The sequence below is a fragment of the Nicotiana sylvestris genome, chromosome 4 (genome assembly GCF_000393655.2).
Source record: "Nicotiana sylvestris chromosome 4, ASM39365v2, whole genome shotgun sequence".
Taxonomy (NCBI): domain Eukaryota; kingdom Viridiplantae; phylum Streptophyta; class Magnoliopsida; order Solanales; family Solanaceae; genus Nicotiana; species Nicotiana sylvestris.
Window position 1 is genome coordinate 171,280,983 of NC_091060.1, and position 26,790 is coordinate 171,307,772.

The 26,790-nt window shown below is 37.6% G+C and overlaps 2 protein-coding genes across 2 annotated transcripts; both read right to left on the reverse strand.

The window, feature by feature from the left end:
- Window positions 1–3,726: 3,726 nt before the first annotated feature.
- On the reverse strand, window positions 3,727–4,137 carry LOC104222736 (uncharacterized). Its single transcript, XM_009774018.2, has one exon. It carries the CDS (start codon window positions 4,135–4,137, stop codon window positions 3,727–3,729), a length of 411 nt encoding a protein of 136 aa, XP_009772320.2.
- Window positions 4,138–7,627: 3,490 nt separating this feature from the next.
- Window positions 7,628–10,997, reverse strand: LOC138890513 (uncharacterized). Its single transcript, XM_070173906.1, has 3 exons — window positions 10,730–10,997; window positions 10,356–10,688; window positions 7,628–7,758 (listed from the first exon to the last, which is right to left on the reverse strand). Exons 1-3 carry the CDS (start codon window positions 10,995–10,997, stop codon window positions 7,628–7,630), a joined length of 732 nt encoding a protein of 243 aa, XP_070030007.1.
- Between the last annotated feature and the right edge of the window lie 15,793 nt (window positions 10,998–26,790).

Here is a 26,790-nt window from a genome sequence, read left to right on the forward strand (position 1 = left end):
ACAACTTTTCTTCTCCAAAACGATTGGTAAGTGATTTCTAACTTAATTTCTTTATCCCTTAACATCTTTTAATATAATTTCAACTTCAAATCAAAGATTTTCATGGGGAAAATTGGGTGTTTTGGGTAGAACCTAGGTTTTCTACAAATTGAGAAGTTGGACCTCAATTTGGGGTCCGATTTAAAAACAAATCATATATTTGGATTCATGGGGGAATGGGTAACCGGGTTTTGGTCCGAACCTCGAGTTTCGACCACGTGGGTCCGGGGGTATTTTTGACCTTTTTGGGAAAAACCTTGAAAAATCTATTTTCATGCATTGGGGATGATTCATTTAGTAATTATTAATGTGATTAAGTAACTTATGACTAGATCCGAGCGGATTGGTGGTGGAATCAAGAGGTAAAGCTATACTAGAAGCGTGAGTTGAGTTTGGAGCATTCGAGGTAAGTGTTTGTTCTAACTTTGGCTTGAGGGAATAGGATTAGGATGATATTTGCTACTTGCTAATGTGGAGTACGGTGTATAGGCATGGTGACGGTTATCTATGCACCGGAGTCTAGCATGACCGTGAGTCTTGATTGCTTTTAATTCGAATAATGTGACACAAGCTCCTTGTTTATTTGATAAGTTTCATATAATGTGAACGGTTGAGGAAGAATGATTTAAAAGGAGAATGTGTTGTGAATACTGTTCCCTTGTTGGGATGGTTGTTTTGATAGTATTGTTCCCTTGCCGGGAAAGTTAATGAAGTAATTGTGGTTCTTCAACTTCGAGGAGCAATGACTCAAGTTATAATACGAATTGTGAAAGTTTATGAGATAATTGCATACTTTGGAGCATTGGCTCAAGTGTTAGAGTGAGTTATGAAATGAAAGTGAAAGAAAGAGAAAGAGGCATCAATTGTTCTATTGCCGGGAAATTTATATTATTAATGTTGTCCCCTTGCCGGGATCTAAATTGTTTACTTATTGTTCCCTTGCCGGGATTCCTATTTTAGCCTTGTATATTCCCTCGCCCCATTGTTTGTGATTGTTGCTTGGGTGAGGAAGAGTGATAAAAGCACGAAGGGTGATGCCGTGTATTGTTGTTTGTGAGGAAAGAGTGTAAAGCACGAAGGGTCATTTCGTGCCATGATATAAATGTTAATGCACGAAGGGTCATTCCGTGCCATGATATAAATGTTAATGCACGAAGGATCATTCCGTGCCATGATATAAATGTTAATGCACGAAGGATCATTCCGTGCCATTGTTATGTGAGGTAAAGCACGAAGGAAAATGCCGTGTACTTTATATGATTGATTTGGTGAGAACGAGAGTAAAAACACGAAGGATGATGCCGTGCAACTGTTGTTTTCCTACTCACTGTTGATGTATTTACTTGTTATTAACAATTCAAGTGTATTAACTAGTTAGGTCCCTTTACTGTTGTGACCCATTGTGTTCGAATCCATAGTGTTTACGATACCTCGCCTTATTTATTTGTTTGTGTTCAAAACTCCAAATTTCAAAAAAATTGTCACATTTTTAACTCAATTGATTTCTCGTATTAAAGGTACTAATTCATTCGATATTGTACAGTAATTGAAAGGGTATTTTCTTTATCAAATGATTTCAGAAATAAATAAATAATAACGTCATCTTTTCTTGTTGATTTCCTAATTGCGTTGGGAGATGTACTCTACTTTATGTTAAGTGAATGAGGCTCCTTGAACATTCTTAATTGTATTGGGTTATGGAACCTATGAGCTGAGTAACATGAGAATATTGTTGTGCAATGTGAGACAGAAATATGTGGGCACAAGGTGCCGGGGAAAATATTATGGTTTTATTTAATGGCACGTGAGTTGTCCGTGCGGTTGTGACGTAAATGTGGGCACGAGGTGCTGTGAAATTTCGAAAGTGGGTTGAGACCTATATTATTTATGATTATGATATAAGGTGTCACAAGGTGACCTTTACTCGAAAGAATTATATTCGAAAGATGCTTATATGAAAGATATCTATTTGAAGAAAATATATTCAAGATATATTTATTGAAAAACATATTATCTTAGAGATTATTACTTGAAGGATTTATAAGCGAAAGATTTATATTTGAAGGACTTGATTAATTGATTGCACTTGTATTTGTTATTTGTTGAGAAGCAATTTTGGTGTTCTTGTTGCCAGCTATTTATATCATTGGTTGATCATCGTTGCCATTATTATTATTTGCTTCATATTATTTTGTACGCTATAAACTGCACAGGTTTATGTGAGTGTCTGGTCCTAGCCTTGTCACTACTTCGCCGGGGTAGGCTAGACACTTACCAGCACATGGGGTCGGTTGTGCTGATACTACACTTCTGTACATTTTTGTGTACAGATCCATATCTTTGATCGACGGTAGCTATTCGTTGCAGTGGAGACTCAAGGTAAACCTGCTATAGCATTTGCAGTCCTCAGAGTCACCTTCAATTGTACTTATTTCCATTTGTTCCCTTTGCTTCGGAACAGTGATGTAATCATATTGTATAACTACTCTTAGAAAGGCTTGTGACTTGTACTACTGGTTTTGGAAATTGTATTTTGTTCAGAGTAATTTAATTTAAAGTTAGTGAATACCCATATTATTACAGTAAATGTTAGGCTTACCTAGTTTAGAAACTAGGTGCCATCACGACTTCTTTGGAGGGATTTTTGGGTCGTGACATTTTTATTATATTGCCACTTGGCTTTCTATGGTGTCTTTGCCTCTCCTATTATATATAAATAGAAGATTACCAAATGCCTTTTTATTATATTGCCACTTGGCTTTCTATGGTGTCTTTGCCTCTCCTATTATATATAAATAGAAGATTATCAAGTGCCTTTTTATTATATTGTCACTTGCCTTTCTATGATGTCTTTGCCTCTCCTATTATATATAAATAGATGTGGCCAAAATCACTATCACCTCCTCATTTTCAGATTTAGCCATAACCACCATCACTACCACTTTCTTCTTCGAATTCGCCCACTACCACCAGCACCTCCTCCTCATTTTTGTTCTTTAGATTCCGGCCACCATCATTACTACCACCATGTCATCTTTCTTCTTCTTCTTCGGATCTGACTACGACTATCAATATATTTTTCTCCTTTTTCTTCAGATTTGAAAACCAGCACCTTCCCCCTCTATGAGTGTATTTATTTTGATCGATATAAATTATACTTTGCCCCTTTTTCCATTTACCTACAGCTTATTCATTTATTACGTCATTTCTACCATTAATTTCTTTTGTTTCTAATGCAAGTGTTTCCTATATAGACGCCTCTTCTAATTGCTGCTTTTTCTATATTTTTAACTCTTTATTCAAAATTTAAGAGATGGTAATAAGCCAATATAAATGTCATAATAACTTCATTGTTTATTATATACTCTTTGTTATTTTTAATATAAACGATTGACTTGAATGTAAAATACGTGCAAAATGTGTCCAATGAATCTCGACTAAGATAAATCGAGAAACTCATTAGTTAGATTTTTTATTCTTGTTTATTTTTTTTGCCAAAATTAAAATTTTTATTTCAACCAAGTATTTCTATTTACATCCACTAGTTATATTTGGACTCTGTAACTAGTCTCCAAATTCTTCCTATCTATGTAAAGGTATATAAAAAAAAAACTCCTTCCAATACCTCTCTACCTCTACTTAGGATAGTTATTCAAAGATTCTAGGACTCTCCTTCCATTTGCTAAATTATTGTCGACTCTTTTTCTTTTTGTCTTGAAATCTTCTTATGTTTCTTTCACTCCACAAATGGTAAACAGTAGTACCATATAAGAATTGTAGAATCTGTGCTCGTGGTCTGTTGTTCCTTGTTTTTCTGCTAATCCATTCTGTTTCTTCTTCCCAGTTACTGACCTTCCTCTTTTCTCCTAGCCATTGAAGTATTGAATTCCAGATGTAGGCAGAGTAGTTGCACTGGAAGAACAAATGCTGCAAAGTCTCCTCAGCTCCTGTATTACACAAAACACAATCTGATTGTACTTTGACACCCCATTTCTGTATTCGATCCACAGTAGCTAACCTTCCCATAAGTGCAAGCCATAAAATAAACTTGTGTTTTGGAATAGTCTTTGATCCCAATACAAGTCCTCTCCATTTCATCTTCTGATATTGTGGTAGAAAGGCTTGGTATGCTTTTTTGATTCTGAACTTATCTATGGTGCAGCAGTCTTGTAATGCCTCATTTAAATCCTTGTTCAAGTATCATTTCTTTGCGTCCAATATTTTCCGTACTATCCAACAAGCTCTAACTGGAGTTGTCATTTGTTGTATGTCTTTCCCTTTGATATAGAATGTGTGGATCCATTTTATCCGAAGAGAATCTTTCTTCATTGCTATGACCCATAACAACTTGCTAAGTGCTGCTTTGTTCCAAGTATGAAACTCTATAAATTTAGACCCCCTGCTGAATATAGCTTACACAATGTCTCCCATGCAACCAGTGCTCTCCTTGAGCTCTCATGACTGTCTGTCCATAAGAAGATTCTGCATATTCTTGTCATAAGCTGAATGACCTTCTTTGGGATTAAGAACACCGGGGCCCAATAGGTTTGCATCTCAAATAAAACACTCTTTATGAGTTGGGCCCTTCCACTATATGCTAAGTACTCTGTAGACCAACATCTTATTCTTGCAGTCATTCTTTCAACTAGTGGTAGATATTGTTGAACTGTGATCTTTTTTGATGATAGAGGAACTCCCAAATATCTTAATGATATCTCCCCCTCTGAAAACTGCATCTCTTCTAATATTTGATTCTTCAACCTTGAGTTAACCTCTGCCACATATAAAGAACTTTTTTCTAAATTGGCCTTTAATCCAGATACTTCTGAGAAATGATTAAACTGCTTCATCATCAACTTTACTAAAATTACATCAGCTCTACAACACATGATTAAGTCATCCGCAAAACATATATGAACTATCTCCATCTTGTTGCATCTTGGATGATAGTTAAAATCTGGATTATGTCTCAACTGTTTAAGTGATCTGTTCAAATACTCCATCACTAAGACAAACAAGTATGGAGACATTGGATCTCCCTGTCTTAAACCTCTCTTGACTTGGAATCTGGGTGTAAGTCCTCCATTGAATAGCAATGAATAGCTCACTGTACTTACACATTCCATAATCAGATTGACAAATTTCATAGGCATCCCAAATTCTAGCAATATCATTCTGAGAAAACCCCAGTTCACTGTATCATATGCTTTCCTAATGTCTACCTTCACTAGACATCTAGGAGACACTCCCTTTTGTTTGTATCCCTTTAACAATTCATGAGCCACAATTACATTATCTAGAATATTCCTCCCCTCAATAAAAGTTGATTGTGAATGTCCTACTAGATGATCAACTACTAGTTTTAACCTAGTAGTAATAACTTTGGCAATCAGTTTATACAGAGTTGTGCAGCAGGCTATAGGTCTGAATTCCTTCACAAAAGAGGGATTTTTAACCTTGGAAACTAGTGTTACAGTAGTACAGTTCACATCCTTTAGCAACTTTCCAGTTTGAAAGAATTGTGTTGTTGTCTTTGTCATATCCTTACCTATCAAGTGCTAGTATTTCTTAAAAAATTCTGCTGGAAACCCATCGATACCAGGAGCTTTTTCAGCTGGCAGGCCCTTCAAGGCTTGAACTACCTCAGTTTCTGTCACTTCTTTAATGAGAAGTAACTTTTGCTCTACAGTAATACAAGGTTCATCTCTTGAAATTGTTGGATCTAAACATGGAATTTCTCATTCGCTTGTGCCCAACAACTTCTGAAAAAAACTTGTAAATTCTTTTTGGATCAGAACAGGGTCATGTAGTTGAATGCCACCTTTTGTGCAGATTGATGAAATTCTGTTTCTTGCTTGTCTTGCTTTCAATGCTGCATGGAAAAATCTCGTATTTAAATCACTATATGCTAGCCATGTTGCTCTCGACTTCTGTCATATCACTTGTTCATGTATTCTTGCCCATTTCTCTAGTTGCATTAGGGTCTCTTTTTCAGTTGTTATAAGTTGTTCATTGAACAAGTCTGCACTTAGGTCTAGCTGTACTTGTTTCAGTTCTTCTTCCAGTATACTGATCTTCCTCTCCAACATTGACATTTCTTTGTTCATCTGGGATGTCTCTATTTCTATAAACTTCAGTTTCCTCCAGATTGAGTACATGGTATGTCCATGCACCTGCTGTTCCCATACTTTATGTACTGCTTCATTGAAACTCTCTTGGGATAATAGCACATTGACTAATCTGAATGGCCTTGGCAGTTTCTGCTTGGCCACTTCTGTTAGGATTATAATTGGAGAGTGATCTGAACATTCCGGGATATGATAGTATGCTTCCAATTTTTCATACTTCATAAACCATAAGTCATTTCCAAATGCCCAATCAATCAAGCTGTAGATTCTTTCATTTGCTTCTCGTTTATTACACCATGAGTAGGTGCACCCTTTTCTATTTAGTTGGCCCAATCCAATTTCTTGAATGCAATTTTGGAAATCTTCCATTTCTGATTATTTTATTGGCATCCCATTAACTCTATCATGCACAAAAAGAATAGCATTAAAATCTTCAATCACCATCCAAGGTTCTGTGATAGAACTGTTAATTTGCTTTAACATTCTCCATAGCTCTTGTCTTTCCTGTTGAATATTCATCCCATATACAAATGTTATCTCACAAGCAAATTGTGACTCCTTGTCCTCTACCTTGCAATGTACCAGTTGCATATGAGATACTACGATATTCACTAAAACCTTATTAGGTTTCCAACAAATCCACACCCTGTCTCTATTACTGACTAGGTAATTATCATGAATTTTCCATTCTGCTCCAAACTTTCTTTTTATTTTTTCTGTTCTTTTCTGCTTTACTTTAGTTTCTAGACATCCCAGCTGTATCGCTTTATTCTTAAGCAAAAAGGACTTCAATTCCTTTTGCTTATAGGGCTTATTCACCCTCTTATATTCCAAGAGCATATGATCATGGTGGGTCTTTGTTCCTTATATCCCCTTTCGCCATGTTGGCATTAGCTTTTATAGGTTTTATCTTCAATACACTGAATCTGTTCTTTTGCAGGAACTGCTCCACATTTTCAGTTTCTATCAAGGTTCTTGACCTGTTACCCTTTGTAAATGCCTAATTTTTGCCTTGTATATATATATATATATATATATATATATATATATATATATATATATATATATATATGTATGTGTGTGTATGTGTTTGTTCTTATTTGTATATGTATAGATTTTAAGAATTGAGTAATGGTTTGATAAACGGGGTACGGATTGGGCTAGTATAATTTAATTAAAATTGGCCCAAAATTTGAGCCCAAAGAGCCCAAATCCGGTCCAAAAGGGGGCTGCCAAGAAGAGCTTAAAACAACGTAGTTTTGTCTTGAAACTACGTCGTTTTAGTTAAGTGACAAGATTCAATCTCATTCACCCATCTTGATTTAATCCAACGGTCCTAGTTTGATCTTCATCCTAGGTATTTAAAGCCTAAAATCCCCCAAAATTTGCCCAATTTCCCCCTTATTTCCTCTCTCTTCTTTCCCTCTCCTTCTTCTCTCTTCTCTCTCTCTTCACTCTCTCTACGCCGCCCCAGCTCCGCCCACCGCCGCCTGACGGAAATTGCCGCCGCCGGCAGACCACCTCCAAACACCTTCAAATTCACGCCATGTAATCTCCACAACTTCCTCTTTCCATATCTCCAAACCAAATCCTAAAAAAAAATCCCTCAAACTCCTTGAATCTTAGATCTAGGAAACTTTCCCGTCACTTTTTTGCCCAAATTCTTGAAGCTCCAACCACTACCACCCCAAAATACCTACATCAATGGATAGAGCTCCTCAAGACCTAGCTATTGATGTCAATTCTACCCCAAAAATCCGGCGACCAAAATCCGGCCTAATTCCGGCGACCTCCCGGAACACCCTCTTTGGCATACCACTATTTTTTCGGCCTTTTGATGTGTAAAATAGTAAAATACTATTCTTTTTCATGGTTGATTTTTTAATTTTTATTTTTAATTTTCAGATTTTATTTTTGTCTATTATTAATTATTTTAGCATTAGTTTTTGAAGTTTGAAATGTTAAATTTTCTGTTTTTGCACTTGTTGAAGTAGTAAAATAGTTTTGTATTGATAAAAGTAAGGTAATGAAAAATACTTAAGAGTATATGGTACTTGTTTGGTTGTTTGTTTACTGCTTCAAGACTCTTTGAGTACAACACTCAAAAGTCAAATTGTTTGGTAAGAAAATGTAGTCCTTTGGATATTATTTGAATAAAGTCTATCTTTGAGTAGTGGAGAGCAGATTTTGTTTGAAATACTTGACAAGATTTGAACTAGAAAGTCTTGCTTTTTGAATTTAAGAACAGATTTTATAGAAAAATCTGTCAAAAAGATTGATTTTTAATTTTTTGAAATAGCTGGTTGTTTTGATATATAGAGGGGACTCAATCACATTTTGGAGGGGATCATTTTCTGCTTTTGAACATACAACAAAAAAAAAATTAGCAGCTGAAGCATCCTTTAGTAAGCTGAAATTGTAAGTCTTAATAGTGAATCTTAAAGTGCAAACCTTTTTTTTAGAAAAGTATAAGTCCTCTTTAGAGTTTGCTTCTGGGTTTCTTCTATGATTTTTCAAGCTGTTTTAATACAGATTTGATGTTGGTTTTGCTGCTGTTGTGCTACTATTTTTATGCTGCTTTAGTTGCTGAGCTTCCATTCTTTGTTGCTGTATTTATTATTCTGCGACTCAGGTAACTCTTTAATCTTATGTTGCATATGTTTTCACATTAACAAGAAGATTTGAACTCATCTTGATTGTTGGGAGCATGTCCATTTAAATAAATGAGTGCTTAGCTAAATTTCTTTATTGTTTAAATATATCTTGTTGTAGTTCATATGTAAAATAAATCCTTGGTTGATCAAACACTTTTTTATTCATGTGTTATTTGTCTTTACTATCTATTATAGTATTGATGCATATAAAACTGAGATGTTCCAAGTAGGTTGCAATGTGCTTAAAGACTCCTTTTGCACCTTTGCAGTTCTGGCCAGTTTATGAAAAATAACAAAAGAGACATGCTTGAAACCTTTATTTATTTTTACAGATTTTATATGTGACCATTTCTGCTAGGATTTTAGATTATTTTTTTTTTGGTAGAAAGTGGCTAGATCCTAAATAGGTTTTGAAATTGCTAGTTAAAAATAAGGGTTAATGGCTTAGAGCAAAAGAGGCCAGACTCGCAATTTAGCCCAGGTGGACTGTCGTAGTAAACCAACATTTGAAATCTATTAGGCTTTCAGCTTGTGCCTATTTCGGAGCCCAATAATTGGCCAAGGCAGATTCTGTCTAATAGGCCCAATGCTTTTAAGAAGTCTATAAATATTTTGTCCATTTATTTCATAGATGTTGGCCCAATGCCATAACTAAGTAAGCAAATTGGCCCACTTTCTCAATAAATAATATGATCTATCTTCAAAATAATACTTACTAGATTAGTTGAATAGACTTATTAAGAATTAGTTAATTTTCATGATGTGTAATAATAATCCAATAAATTAAGTACCTTTAATTAATTTAAACGCTAGGCAACCAGTAGGTCCGTTTTAACTTTTTATTATTATTATTTCACGGACTCGCTTGTGTAGCGTGATATTAACTCTTAATATTTTAATTCAGTAATCTCATACTATTTCTACTAGCTTTAATTATTTTCTGATTTAATAAACTCTTTGCTAAACTCGCGGATTCACTTGCGTAGCGCGATAGTAACTCTTAATAAATAATTTTTTCAATGCACAAATATAGTAATTTTTCTGAAAGTAATAACGTATTAATAATTTTTTGTCATGACTGTGGATTCGCTTGCGTAGTGCTGTTATGACTAAGCCAATAAATTTTGTCTAGATTACACATTCGTTAGCGTAGTGTGATTATGACATTTTATTATTATTATTTTTTTATCAAAAAGTAAAAGCGGACATAAGAAAAGCATAAAAATCAAATAAATCACCGTTTATCCAAGTTTAATTCAAGCCAAATGTAGTCAATAAAGCGATCGTGCTAGAACCACGGGACTCGGGGAATGCCTTACACCTTCTCCCCGGTCAACAGAATTCCTTATCCGGACTTTGTTTTCGCGGACCAATAGTAAAAGAGTCAAACCTTCCTTTGAATTGGGATTCAAATAAAAGGTGACTTGGAACACCGACAAAAATCAATTCCAAGTGGCGACTCTGTAAATAAAATAATCCCTATTTCAAAATTGTCACTTTAATTGGAAAAACTCTTTAACCCACAATCGATTACCCATATTATCTTTTGGAGGGGTAAAAAGAGGTGTGACACCCTTTACTTCTACCATTTTCTGCTTGCCTCTATTTTTACTCTTTTGAACTATCTGACTCTCCTTTGTTGTATTTACTTCTTGATTCTCCTTCTCGAGTTCTTCATTTGGCTTGCCAGCAACTTCAATCACAACTTCAGTAACTGAATCTATATTAGGTTTAGCCTTCCATTGCTGCTTAATCTTTTTCTTCTGCCTCCTTGGTAATTGCTGGACATTACTGCCTTTACTTACTCTGATTTGTTCCTTGCAACTTGCTTTATGCCTTGCAATTTGTAAGCATTCCTGACAGTACTCTGGTTTCCACTCATATCAATTAATTATTCATAGTACCTACCATCAGGCTCCTCTAGTGTGACTGAATCTGGGAGGGGTTGGGCCACATCCATTTCAATAAGTACCCTGGCATAAGATATCCTTTTTTCATTTGTTGTAAGCTTATCAGTACAAATTGGTTTACCCAAACAACTAGATATTCGCCCCAAATTTTCTGTGTCCCAATACTGGATAGGTAAATTAGGAAACACTACCCATATTGGCTCTGCATTTAGGGGTTCTTCAGCTAGTTTGAAGTTTAGCTCCCATTGTTTCAGAATCATAGGCATGTTATTATAGGTATAAGTTCCATTTTGTAATATCTTCAATTAGTCCTTTTCATCTTCAAATCTGAATATGAAGTACCCTTCATCATGTAGATATACATGTGGAGTTTTTACAGTATTCCATACCCCATAAACAAATCTCAGCATCTCTTTAAAAGTAGGATTACCCCATATTACATAGCCAATTAGGGCTGACCTCCACTTCTGATTCTGCTTTTCTATAGCATTTGCACTTAGTTTAACAATTTTATTTCCATCTTTCAATGTCGGAGGAAAGTAATTAAGCTCTTGCCCTAATTGTTGAGCTCGATTTCCTTTAACTACATCCGCTATTGTTGGTTTGACCGCACTCGAGCTTGGAGAGAATGTTAGTTTCCTTGCCGCATTGTGTGCTTCAGGTTGCTGGTGCGCTTCCTGCATCGGTTGCTTCTCTGGTATCTCTGACTATACTCGGTTCAGTGCTTGCAGTATTGTTGGAGCGCTTCCCATACCCATCATCCATTGCCCTATTTGAATTGGGACTAAACTTTGTGGGACTCCTGTTTCTGGTGTAACAACTCTCAGTGGTTCTTCTTTGGTTGAGGACAGAGTGGTGTCCACCACCGACGCCGGAATTTGTTTCTTCTTCTGGCGTGCCATGGAAGGTGTACGTTAGTTAGTTTCTCTTAAAATACGCCTCTCCTTTTCGACACCATGCTTGGCTTAACCTCCATGCAAACTACTCAAATTGCATTCCAATTCTTTTATTCTTGTTAGCAAAACTTAAAAGTGTCTAAGTTGGCAATGGTGTCCCTATCTCGAGAGTCACTCTATTTATTTTTCTTAATTACATATTATCGATTTACTTGCCATTAAAAAGGTTAAAATTTTATTTTACATGCATAATCTTTGATTTGTGTAGTTTATCGTACAGCATTTACACCATCAAATGTACGTGCAACATAAGTGTCAATTATTATGACATAATATTTTTGGACGAATTTTCTTCTAATAGACACATTTTCCTGTTCATTAGCAGTTAATTAATAATAAGATAGATTTTTTAAAAAATATTTTTTGCTTTCTCAATATAAATATTCTCGATCTGTATAACATCAATTAGAATAGATATTCAACCTATTATAATTGTAAGCGGTAAGCGGTAATTTGCGACTGAGATAAGCTGAGAAACTCAATTAGTTTAAGATTCTTGATATATAGTAAGTCTCCAAAATGAAAAGTTAATTACCAATTTATTTGACCAATTCTTCCATAAGAACAAGAGAAGTCTATCACGCAATCAATATACAATCTTCTATGATATTCCACGTGGTAGTTATTACTATAAAAAATATCAAAAATGGCTTAAATGTAAAGCCTAAATTATATAATCCACTTACTAAAAAATATATAAATTTCTTGCCAAACTGAGTTATTTCTCAATCAGTTTCTTCTTCTCCTCCTTTAGTCACCTCCTCCCCCTTCTTTCTTCAAAGTAAAATTCAATTCTTTTCTCAAATTAATCAGTTCCATTTTCTAAAATGTCCACTGTTCTGTAGAAAGAAGGTCAAATGGCAAGAAAATCGCCCAAGGAAGCATTTGAATTAATTTTAAGTTGTGCTCAATATATGTAATTATGTCATGATGCATGTTTTATGTTTTCATATTTGATTAGTAGAAAATATGGATTCGTTCTACGACAAGTGATTGCTTTGGTTGGGTATATACCATTAACTAGTTAATCAATCCGCACTTCGCGCGGTGAAACATCTCTTTTTATAAATTTAGGTGTAAAAAACAGTTCATAAAATGAAATAAATTACATAATATAAGTCAAATAGCAATTATGTCCATTTCAAGCAAGTCGAAAAAAGATACAAACAAAAACTACAAATCAAATGCCTGAGCAAAAAAATAAATAATGCAAACTCTTGCCTTTCCTTCCTAGTTAAATGTTGTTCATAAATAACATTCATTATTGTGAATAATAAGATTTAATACTATAGTAATTAGAAGTAAATGTTGGCCATAATTAAAGACTTTTAATATTTATTATTTAAATATTACATTATTACTCCTATGTATTTATTAGTAATAGTAAGTAAACAAAAAAAGAGCAAAAAAAGGGAAATAAATAAATAGAATAATTAAGTGTCATGCCACATTCTATTCCATCATCCTTTTACCCCCTTGAGTCTTCTTAGTGATTACTAATTACATCCTTAGTTAGGTATTTCATTAGTCATTTCTTTTTATTAACTGAATAGAAGCTTGCATAAAACTTCATCGGAATGCTTTGCCTTCTAAAACACCTCAATAAGTCCATGTTGCTTTTTATTAGTTAACACAACCTTTTTAAAATTTTTGATAAAATATTTTCTAACGTTGTTTCTATTCTCAAGTGCTTTCCAGACACAACTCCTAATTTAATCTTTTTCTCTAATTTTTCCTTTATCTAATTAAAAGAATTCCAAAAGATATTTTTTTGCAATTTGTGGTACCGTTTGCATTCATAGCAAATGTCATTTTCACCTCTTTTCTTAAGCAGAGAATTACCACAGTTAAGCTTCTAATTCAGCATGTACTAACAACCATAGCTTTTCGAGAATTACAACACACATATACACACCATGGTGGCACAATCTTCTTATCACAAGATTTGTATCATGACCATTAAAGCTTAAAGTAATAATATACAAACTAATATATATTACCTATTCAAGTTGAATCAATGGATTATCATAATCTTTTAATCGGTCCTTTTCTGGATCAGTTTCAGAGATATGTGAGAACTTTATTCAAAAATAAAAAAACAATTCAGACATGTAAAAATAACATTCTCTTTTCTTATTCACAACAAACTCCATCATAAACCCCAACTTCTTTACAATAACTTGCAGCTTTACTTCAGCATTATAACCACAAAAACTTTCATCTGTAGCAACATTCGTATTGCTTCCATAGGGAATGTAGGAGAAGAAGGGAGAGATAGTGAATAGCTATTTCTTTTGCACCAATGAGACTTGTCTTGACTAATTCTTAATAAATGGCATGACCTAAAGAAACCATATATAATATTACAATACTTATCATGTAAATAAAACAATATCAAATAAAAGCTCACAAAAAACAGAAATAACCTGCATTGTTGGAATTTTCTGTAGATGTAGAAAAAATAGCCATTAATATAGGAAAAAATAATTCCAACTAAAGCATGATTTGGTTGGTAACTAAATTAACCAAGAATAAGATTGTATCCTTAAAGATTAATTTTCTTTGTGTTACGATGCCCCGTTTTAGTTTATCACTTTATTTTCGAAAAAACACAAATACAACAACAACAACAACAACAACAACAACAACAACAACAACAACAACAACAACAACCCAGTATAATCCCACTTAGTGGGGTCTGGGGAGGGTAGTGTGTACACAGACCTTACCCCTAGTGGGGTCTGGGGAGGGTAGTGTGTACGCAGACCTTACCCCTAGTGGGGTCTGGGGAGGGTAGTGTGTACGCAGACCTTACCCCTACCCTGGGATAGAGAGGTTGTTTCCAAATAGAAACCCGGCATCTTTCCCTCCAAGAACTTCCCACATTGCTCTTGGGGAGACTCGAACTCACAACCTCTTGGTTGGAAGTGGAGGTTGATTACCATCAGAGCAACCCCTCTTGTCCGAAAAAACACAAATGATTTTATGAAAATATTTTTTTTTTAAAAATATTGGTCTGAAGAAAATGAAGAATCGTGAGAATAGTAAATTGCATTCTCAACAAATAAACCATGAAATTTAAGTTATAGTTTTTAATTTTCCTTCCGTCTTTTATTTCCAGTTTCTCTCCTCTATACACGGACTCTTTTATTCCCTTTTCTTCTCTTCTTTCATTATTGATAATTTCTTCTAATTTATTGCTTCTTTACTTCTTTCTCCACCCCGTAAATGTTATTAGACTCTAGAAATTTAAGATTTATTTTTTTAGAAAACTTATGATACCAATTAAACTTCTTCCACCATGTAGCTCAAAAAATGCATGGCAAAACATACTTTAAATTCTTCATATTTGATTCATCAGTAATCACCACCTGCTTTTAATAACAAAAGAGAAAGAACATGATTTTTTTCTCCAAAATCACAACAAATTGATTAGAGATCACTGCATGAATTCATCAAGATTTTTGCTATAAGCTATGTATTACTTAAATTTCATTTATAGAGACAGAAACTCACTCACTGCTTGAAAATTAAGGAAGAAAAGAAAAGGGAAAGGAAGAAAATGGAGGAAAAGAATAAACTATTTGAGTTTTTTCTTCTTCTTTTTTTTTCCCCGTGAAATTAGACTTGTAAGCAAAATTTGTATTTAGTTCCTCGCAAGGAACTTAAAATCAACCAAAACTCCCATCAAAAAGCAAGGATGTACCAATCATCATTCCTCATAACATAGTTGAGAAAATCTCTAAAACACAACAGCTTTAAAATAACTTTAACAATATTTTCAAAAACAAAACAATCCAAATCCAGCAAAATCAACCTGCAAAGAAACAACGAAACCAAATATTAATGAAGCTTGAAAAATTACTATTGCAAAAATAAAAAAGAAAAAACAACAAAAACTAACACGCTAAGCACAATTGATATTCCAATTTTCAAAAATTCTAGAAAAAAAAGGGCTCAAGTACACAAAGCACATAACTTACAACTAACATCAACGAAAATAAAGCAAAAAAGGTAAAAGGCGGAGAAGAGGGCAAAAGAACCGGTGGCAGTGATAGAAACAACATCATTAGGATGTGCCTTTAGAGTCTTCAACTTCTTCTAGACTGATAGGCCGTTTGGCCAAGCTGCAAAAATCAGCTTATTTTGAGAAGTGTTTTTTTTCAAAAGTGCTTTTTTCAAAAGTAATTTTGGTGAGAAGCAGTTTTGTCACGACCCAATCCCCGAACCCGGTCGTGATGGCGCCTCTCGTGAAGACAAGGCCAGCCAGACCAAAACGGAATACCTCTTTTAAACAGTTAATCATCATAAACGGTAATAACAAATAATATAATACTCATAAATTGCAGAATTTAACAATAATAACCGCAAGAACCATCCCGACACATGCCCAATCCGGGGTGCCGCAAGTCATGAGCTACTACAGAATCTGCTATAGGTCTACAAAGTACGGAATCCGATACAACAGTCTGAAGAAAACATAAATGATAGAGGATAAGAGAGACAAGGGGATGCGGACGTCAACAGCTACCTCGTAACTCCAAATCACTGCCTAGCCTAGAAGGAATCAGCGCTCAGGTGCGGACTTTGCTATGCCTGAATCTGCACACACGGTGCATGGAGTAGTGTGAGTACTCCGACTCAGTGAGTAATAATTATAAATAATGGTTGAAAGTATGAAAACACGTAAAGGCACAAAGCAATTCCATACCAAGCAGTAAAATCACTTAAAGCAGTAAATCAGTGAAGAAATCAAATGATATTCCTTTTAAAACAAGTAAAATCGGTAATTTAACAAGTAAATAACAAGTAGAAATCCGCCTCTCGGGCACCGTATCAATCGCTCAGCATAGTATCAGCCCCTCGGGCTCACTCTCAGTACAGTATCAGCCCCTCGGGCTCAGTATCAATCACTCAGAACACTATCAGCCCCTCGGGCTCACTCTCAGAACAATATCAGCCCCTCGGGCTACCTCACAATCACTCATATCAGCCCCTCGGGCATAGTATCAATCACTCAGAACAATGGGTACTCGTGCTCACTGTGGGTGTGCAGACTCCGGAGGGGCCCCTTACGGCCAAAGCGCTATATCAAGCCACCTCGTGGCACCATCACTCAGCATATCCTCACATCACTCAAGCCACCGCGTGGCATATAAAGTATCTCAGGCCCTCGGCCTCATATCACTCGGCCTCACATCACTCAAGCCACCGCGTGGCATAAATAGTAACTCAGGCCCTCGGCCTCATATCACTCAGCATATCCTCACATATGGCCCTCGGCCTCACTCAGTCCAAAAATCATCACAAACCCCTTGGGCATTAGTAAAACAGTAGTTCTCAGCCCAAAACATGATGTAAAAATATCATTTAAGTTTCAAATCTGAGTAAAAGTGGCTGAGTTTGTAAAACAGTAGATATCAATAGGACTGAGTTCAAATAATAAGTCAAGCAGTGAGGGAAACAATGATAAAAATACCCGAAGGATTCAAATAGTTGGCGCGAAGCCCAAATATGGCAATCAGCCCAAATCATGGTGATAACAAATGAATTTTAGTCAAATATGTGGTAAAATCACCAATTAGGACGGACCAAGTTACAATCCCCAGTAGTAAACTCATCATCCAGCGCGTGTCTCACCTCAATATAGCATTACGATGTGCAAATCCGGGGTTTCAAACCCTCAGGACATCATTTACAACCATTACTCACCTCGCGCTGGCTAATTCTCTAGCTCGCGACACTTTTGCCCCTCGAATTGGCCTCCACGCGCGTCGAATCTATCCAAAATCAGAAGGAATATGTCACAATATGCTAAGGGAACAAAGCCCAAGCGAAAACATTCGAAAAATATCAAAAATCCCGAAATTAGCAAATCCCGAACCCCGGGCCCAAATCTCCGAATCGGGTAAAATTTACATTTTCAGAATCCTCATAACCTCACGAGTCTAACCATACCAAAATTATCCAATTCTGATACCATTTGGTCCTTCAAATCATTATTTTACATTTTTGAAAGGTTTCACAATTTTCTTCCCAAATTCCATCCCAAATCACGAATTAAATGATGAATTCAGTGATAGATTCATGTATTATAGCCAAATCTGAGTTAAAATCACTTACCCCGATGAATTTCTTGAAAAACCTTCGAACAATCGCTAAAATCCGAGCTCTTTAGGTCAAAATATTAAATAAACCCCCCAAAACCTCGTATTTATAGGGTACCCCATAGGTTCCAGCCTCCGGAGTCCGCGCAAGCCAGTGCGGTCCGCGCAAACACAATCGCGGCCGCACAGGCCTTCTTCTGCAGTGACAGGCTTTAGTATTTTGGCCATAACTTTTGCTACAGATGTTCAAATTGTGATATCTTTACCTCTCTGAAAACTAGACACAAAGGGCTACAACTTTCGTTTTTAAATCATCTCAAAATTCCTTGTGGATCAAAAGATATGAGCTTCCGAAGTTGGACCAACGATCTGCAGATCTTCATGACCGCGGCCGCGCACACTTTTACACGCCCAGCACTAAGCCAGCGTGCCCAGCGCTAATTCTACCGCGGCCAGCACTAACAATTCTGCCCCCATCCATTTTCTAAGTTCCGAAATGTCCGTACTCGCTCAAAACTCACCCGAAACACACCCGGAGCCATCAGACCTCAACCCAAACATACCAACACCTCCCATAACATCATTAACACCTAGTCGAGTTTTCGAATTACTCCGAACAACATCAAAACACAAAATCAACTTCGGATTCAAGCCTAAGAACTCCAAGAACTCTTAAATTATGCTTTCGATCAAAAAGTCTATCAAATCTCGTCCGAATGACCTGAAATTTTGCACGCACATCCCAAATGACACAACGAAACTACTGGAACTCTCGAAATTCCATTCCGACCCCTATATCAAAATCTCACCTATCGACCGGAAAGCGCCGAAATCTCAATTTCGTCAATCCAAGCCTAAACCTTCCACGGACTTCTAAAATGCATTCCGATCACGCTCCTAAGTCCCAAATCACCTAACGGAGCTAACCAAATCATAAAAATTCTCATCCGAGATCAAATACACATAAGTCAAATTTTGGTCAACCCTTTCAAATTTTAAGCTTTCAACTAAGACTGTTCTTCCAAATTCATTCTGATTAACCTGAACCCCAACACAAACGATTTGCATAAGTCATAATACACCACACGGGGCAAGTTGCCCGAGAACTGGCGGGCGAAATGCAAAAGCTCAAAGCGATCGATCGGGTCGTTAGATCCTCCCCCACTTAAACATACGTTCGTCCTCGAACGTGCCAAGAGTTGTTCCAAAAGCCAATCAATTGCTGAATAACTTCACCATGCACATGCCCGGGGGTGATCCCACGTCACCTTATCTCGCATAGGTTCGATAACACAATATAACGGAAATTTCACAATCCATCCTAGTCCATGAACTATGGAACCACATTTCCTCTTCTAAAATCATCGACACGATCAAAATTTCACATTTATACTGTGAATAAGTTCGAACAAGCGGTAACAAACCATATATGCTATCTCCGGTGCAATCACATGATATACCACATAACTCAACACTTGTAGTGATAACTTCTAACCACAGCAGCTGCACACAACATCCGCATACCGATAGAAAAAACTCTTATCAACTAAAGTCTCATCCCAACACTTTCATATACTGCCAATGATCACTAAGACACGCGGTAAGCCATAACCATTTTCCAGATCAACCATTCATGAAGCCACTTCTTCCTTGGCAAATACCACAGCAAATTTCCGAACCGAAGCTCGATACTATCCTTCCAACATGCTGAAATCACATCCGTTCGTATTTATTAATGATCCCCAACGATCTCCTCTAATCCAACACATTACTCTGGTGAAATGACACATCCGTACAGGCCTAAGCCATAACTTGCACAATACACGCATCAATACGCAACAGTCCGAACATACTCAAATCATGAAAATGACTCAAATGAAAGAGTTGTACCTCAAGCTCACCGGTACCACCACAACACAAGGCTGAGAACCCGTCTCACATCATAGGAACAAAACACACGAGTCTAACCTGCAAGGTCATACCTCCACATAACTTCGCTACGATGTGCGATCCTATCCAATACTGCCCCACATGAACTACCTTAAGTCACTAGCTCGAAATCGACAACCACGCACAATTTGATATCTGGAACCAAAACAATTTGTCATACTCATGGTGAAGTAAATAACATACACCATGCAAACCCGAAAGGACATAACCGATACGCCATTCACCGAGCAACACCCAATTACTCTTCCCGCTCTACTTCCACTATGAGACCCCAATAAAACCGCACCACATGTACCTATAGCCAACAAATCATAACATCTCGCAACACAGAAAGGTAACTCATGGATCTCCCCAGATTACTAATAAGCTCAATAACAATCGAATCAATACACCCCTCAACAGTACAATTCAGAGCCAACCAAGCCGACTCAAATTAAGACACGCATCCACATTGACCTGCAACGAGCTCCTTATCACAAAAATCCTGGAGTTGCTCTTCAACTCCTTTAACTCTGCCGGTGCCATACGATATAGTGCCCGGCATCAAATCAATACCGAAATCAACAACCTTGCCCAACGACATGCCCGGCCACAAGAAACATATCCGAAAAGTCCCTCACCACCGGAACTAAATCAATGGTAGGAGCCTCTACACTAACATCTATCACGAAAGCCCAAATAAGGAAGACAATCCTTCCCAATCGTCCGATGGGCCTTCGAAATATAAAACCACTCCACTAGGGCATAATCCTACGGACCTCGCCACTCAATCCGTGGCATTTCCGGCATAGCCAACAATGTCTCCTTAGTGCAATAGTCCAGAATGACACAATACGGAGACAACCAGTCTGAACCCAATATCACATCCAAAATCTAACCTACCAAGCAACAAAAGATTCGCTCGGGTCTTCAAATCCCGATAGTCACTAAACAATGTCGATACACACAACTCACAACCTCCACATAGCCTGAATATGAGAACTTCCCGTCTCCAACTCCATATGGCCCATGAATCCACATATCTGGTTCCAATTCCGCCGTCTGAATGCATACCACACCTCGAATACTCAATCATTCCACGAGAGATAATCTAGAATTCTTCTGTGCCACCAAGCAAACACGAGTATCAGCAGTCGTTCTAACTAGAAAATGTCGCAATACTACCAAAGTATCACCAACTTAATCACATTGCCCTTTCTGAAACATATGCCCTCGTCCAATCACCCCAAATTAGCAATACCATTTCCTTAATCATCCGAAGACCCTTCCTCTAATTATCTGAAGCTCGTTCCTCTAATTATCTGAAACTCATTCCTCTAATTATCTGAAACTGCCCGTGCTGCCTAAGAATTATATGACTTTTCGTTCAAAATTGAACCGCAACCTCACGCACACAATTCCCAATCATTTACAACATACTGCATAACCCATATCATTCTAGGATAACCATGAGAACTTATATCCCTTCCGAACCGCAAGACACTATGCATTCCACTAGCCAAGAACTTTCCATTGATCCCATCTAGCAAAGAACCACTATACATCTCATGCTCCTCATGCCCATAGAAAATATACATCTCCAACCAAGGTAGAAACCATCAAGGACTCTCCGAGTTCCCCTTGCACAAACCAGACCTGCCAGGACTGAATCTTCTAACTCGACCAAGCTACGCAAGCCATCAAAACCTAAGAGCATTGCTGCGAAATACCTGTAGGAACTCATTACCCCGTACACACCGAAGGAACTAATCATATCCTTGCCATACTGATCCAGTCTACTATCAAGCTACCCCATCTATCTAAATTTCCTTCTGATTCATTTTCAACTTGATATTCTCTCTTAAATATTCCCAAAAGCACTACATTCGAAATACTTCGCTCTGAAGAACTTCCTGCGGATCTAAATCTGTTACCTCCTAATATTAGTACATAGAATCCCAAAATTAATATAGAAAACATCACAAGTCTTGACGTCTTCCAAGGAAAACTCAGTTCCTAATCACACATACAACTTGAAAATATCCAATTGTTACACTTTGAACACAATAGGACCATTCTCTAGAGGCATCCATTCTACTTAAACCGTAGTTAGATTGATTAAACGAACCGAACAACCTGTGCTTCATTTGCGCTCCGACACTGTAGAATGTGACCTCATTTCGATATAACCAAGCAACTTCCTGCCCTATGCACCGAGCATTCCTTACCAACCACAACTCAAGTCATTCCCTGATTCTCGTACACCCATAAGGTATAACATAACATTTATTGAAATTTTCTTTACTCGAGCCATAACTGATTCACAAATACACCTCAAACTGGAACCATTAGAGCACATAACTGTGCAATCAACTATTCAATAGCGGACTCCCCCACTTGGCTCAAAGCCATAGATCAAAACACATACCATAACTTATAACGCGTATACTTTATTGCTTCCATAATACCATAGTAAGATTAGACTCAGTCCTTCATAAGTTCTTGAAATACCGACCATCGGGTACTTTAACTCTATGTAAATCTCGCATTCACTCTCGTAATAGTTAATTATCAAGTGACCCAAATTTGAATTCCAACACATATGTTTCACTTGTGAATGAGATCTTCTAACAGACAGCATAAGGATCACACAATCTCAGAACACCGTAGGAGACAACCTGCCTGCTTCGCCTCAATATAACATTTCTGTATACCTTCCACCGTCATACACATTACACAGTCACTTAATTTTTCCTGAGTCTGAACTCATACCGCAACATGAAATTTACTTCACTCCAACTAGGAGACATGAAAAGATTCTTCACACGCCCATAACTCGGGGCTACACATCCAACCACAATGGAAATCAAACACTTAATAGTTCATCTATCATCCACCAGACCTTCCTCGTCACTTCCAAGTCATATAGATACCTCTCGCAGTACCAACATACTCATCACATAGTTGTCAGCCATTACTTATACTAATAGGGACAATACCGCACATATAAGTTCAAAACACTTGCTCACACAATCAGCACCTCGGTGCTCAAGCCATAGGCAAAGATCCGGCCTCAAGTCCTCTAGACTGGCCCAACATCAAACTCATAGAGATCATATCTCGCCCCTCGATCAGGGAATCACAAGCCATTAAGGCATATCTGATACTGAGCGCTCATGCGCACATACGAACGCGTGGAAGGAATTTCAAGAGTTACTTTTCAAGCTGAATCAAGGACGCACGATAAGAATTCAAGAATGCAAAGTTTTCCTAAAGGTTCTGCAACCTCTCGAGGATAAATATAGACGTCTCCGTACCGATCCGCGAGACTCTACTAAACCTGCTCATGACTTGTGAGACCTATGTAACCTAGGCTCTGATACCAACTTGTCACGACCCAATCCCCGAACCCGGTCGTGATGGCGCCTCTCGTGAAGACAAGGCCAGCCAGACCAAAACGGAACACATCTTTTAAACAGTTAATCATCATAAACGGTAATAACAAATAATATAATATTCATAAATTGCAGAATTTAACGATAATAACCGCAAGAACCATCCCGACACATGCCCAATCTGGGGTGCCACAAGTCATGAGCTACTACAGAATCTGCTATAGGTTTACAAAGTACGGAATCCGATACAACAGTTTGAAGAAAACATAAATGATAGAGGATAAAAGAGACAAGAGGCTGCGGACGTCAACAACTACTTCGTAACTCCAAATCACTGCCTAGCCTGCAAGGAATCAGCGCTCAGGTGCGGACTCTGCTATGCCTGAATCTGCACACACGGTGCAGGGAGTAGTGTGAGTACTCCGACTCAGTGAGTAATAATTATAAATAATGGCTGAAAGTATGAAAACACATAAAGGCACAAAGCAATTCCATACCAAGTAGTAAGATCACTTAAATCAGTAAATCAGTGAAGAAATCAAATGATATTCCTTTTAAAATAGGTAAAACCGGTAATTTAGCAGGTAAATAACAAGTAGAAATCCGCCTCTCGGGTACAGTATCAATCTCCAAGCATAGTATCAGCCCCTCGGGCTCACTATCAGTACAGTATCAGCCCCTCGGGCTCAGTATCAATCACTCAGAACAGTATCAGCCCCTCGGGATCAATCTCAGAACAGTATCAGCCCCTCAGGCTACCTCACAATCACTCATATCAGCCTCTCGGGCATAACATCAATCACTCAGAACAATGGGTACCCGCGCTCACTGTGGGTGTGCAGACTCCGGAAGGGCCCCTTACGGCCCAAGCGCTATATCAAGCCACCTCGTGGCATCATCATTCAGCATATCCTCACATCACTCAAGCCACCGCGTGGCATATAAAGTATCTCAGGCCATCGGCCTCATATCACTCGGTCTCACATCACTCAAGCCACCGCGTGGCATAAATAGTAACTCAGGCCCTCGGCCTCATATCACTCAACATATCCTCACATATGGCCATCGGCCTCACTCACTCCAAAAATCATCACAAGCCCCTTGGGCATTAGTAAAACAGTAGTTCTCAGCCCAAAACATGATGTAGAAATATCATTTAAGTTTCAAATCGGAGTAAAAGTGGCTGAGTTTGTAAAACAATAGATATCAACAGGGCTGAGTTCAAATAATAAGTCAAGCAGTGAAGGAAACAGTGATAAAAATCCCCGAAGGGTTCAAATAGTTGGCACGAAGCCCAAATATGGCAATCAGCCCAAATCATGATGATAACAAATGAATTTCAGTCAAATATGCGGTAAAACCACCAATCAGGATGGACCAAGTCACAATCCCCAGTAGTAAAAGACCTCACGCTCATCATCCAGCGCGTGTCTCACCTTAATATAGCACTACGATGTGCAAATCCGGGGTTTCAAACCCTCATGACATCATTTAAAACCATTACTCACCTCGAACTGGCTAATTCTCTAGCTCGCGACGCCTTTGCCCCTCGAATTGGCCTCCACGCGCGTCGAATCTATCCAAAATCAGAACGAATACGTCACAATATGCTAAGGGAACAAAGCCCAAGCGAAAACATTCGAAAAATATCAAAAATCCCAAAATTAGCAAATCCCGAGACCCGGGCCTAAGTCTCAAAATCGGGTAAAATTTACATTTTCAGAATCCTCATACCCTCACGAGTCTAACCATACCAAAATTATCCAATTCCGATACCATTTGGTCCTTCAAATCATCATTTTACATTTTTGAAAGGTTTCACAATTTTCTTCCCAAATTTCATCCCAAATCACGAATTAAATGATGAATTTAGTGATAGATTCATGTATTCTAGCCAAATCTGAGTTAAAATCACTTACCCCGATGAATTTCTTGAAAAACCTTCGAAAAATTGCTAAAATCCGAGCTCTCTAGGTCAAAATATTAAATAAAACCCAAAACCTCGTATTTATAGGGTACCCCTCAGGTTCCAGCCTCTGCGGTCCGCGCAAGCCAGTGTGGTCCGCGCAAACACAACCACGACCGCACAGGCCTTCCTCTACAGTGACAGACTTTAGTATTTTGGCCATAACTTTTGCTACAGATGTCCAAATTGTGATATCTTTACCTTTCTGGAAACTAGACACGAAGGGCTACAACTTTCGTTTTTGAATCATCTCAAAATGCCTTGTGAATCAAAAGATATGAGCTTCCGAAGTTGGACCGACGATCTGCAGATCTTCATGACCGCGGCCGCGGTCACTTTTACGCGCCCAGCACTAAGCCAGCGTGCCTAGCGCTAATTCTACCACGGCCAGCGCTAACAATTCTGCCCCCATCCATTTTCTAAGTTCCGAAATGTCCGTACTCGCTCAAAACTTACCCGAAACACACCCGGAGCCATCAGACCTCAACCCAAACATACCAACACCTCCCATAACATCATTAACACCTAGTCGAGTTTTCGAATCACTCCGAACAACATCAAAACACAAAATCAACTTCGGATTCAAGCCTAAGAACTTCAAAAACTCTTAAATTATGCTTTCAATCAAAAAGTCTATCAAATCTCGTCCGAATGACCTGAAATTTTGCATGCACATCCCAAATGACACAACGAAACTACTGGAACTTTCGGAATTCCATTCCGACCCCTATATCAAAATCTCACCTATCGACCCGAAAGCGCCGAAATCTCAATTTCGCCAATCCAAGCCTAAACCATCCACGAGCTTCTAAAAGGCATTCCGATCACGCTCCTAAGTCCCAAATCACCTAACGAAGCTAACCAAATCATAAAAATTTTCATCCGAGATCAAATACACATAAGTCAAATTTTGGTCAACCATTTCAAATTTTAAGCTTTCAACTGAGACTGTTCTTCCAAATTCATTCTGATTAACCTGAAACCCAACACAAACGATTTACATAAGTCATAATACACCACACGGGGCAAGTCATGCACGAGAACTGGCGGGCGAAATGCAACAGCTCAAAGCGACCGATCGGGTCGTTACAAGTTTGTGTTTGGCTAATTAGTTTGAAAAGTACTTCTGAGCATCAATTAGTGTTTGATCAAGCTTTAAAAAACTACTTTTAAGTGTATTTTTCTCAAAAGTGCTTCTCAAAAAAGTGCTTTTGGAGATAAGCTACTTTTTTCTACTTTTCCAAAACTGTTTTTGCTTTTCCTCAAAAGTACTTTTTTCATTCCAAAAGCTTGGCCAAACACCTCAATTTTTGGTCAAAAGTACTTTTGAAAAAAAAAATACTTTTGACCAAAAAGAAGCTTGGCCAAACAAGCTATGATTTTTCTTTGCCTTTAGGGCGTTGGATTTTATAGAGAGATAAAAGGACATACAATTTAAGAAAATGGAAGAAAGAGAAGGAAGTTAGAGGGATTTGAGGAAAAGAAGAAATGGAGCAATAATGAGGATTTAAAAAACGGAAGAAAGAGAAGGGAGAAAAACGGATTTGACGAAAAGAAATAAATAGGGATAATGGGGTTAGAGATTTATTTATTTTTTGCATTTTTTTGGGGATAGAAAATAAGGAAAAAGTTTAAAATTATGAGAAAAAGTATAAATTGACATACCGCCTAAAGAGACATGCCACATCATCAAGTTATTGCCCAGC

Bases quoted from the DNA above. Each gene is read 5' to 3' on its own strand.
- LOC104222736 (XM_009774018.2), bottom strand. From the start codon at position 4,137: ATGAAATGGAGAGGACTTGTATTGGGATCAAAGACTATTCCAAAACAC.
- LOC138890513 (XM_070173906.1), bottom strand. From the start codon at position 10,997: ATGCCTATGATTCTGAAACAATGGGAGCTAAACTTCAAACTAGCTGAA. The intron at 10,689-10,729 runs GTAGGTACTATG...AGTGGAAACCAG, and splicing joins CACACTAGAGGAGCCTGATG to AGTACTGTCAGGAATGCTTA. The intron at 7,759-10,355 runs GTAATCGATTGT...ATTTTTTTTTAG, and splicing joins CCCTCCAAAAGATAATATGG to GATTTGGTTTGGAGATATGG.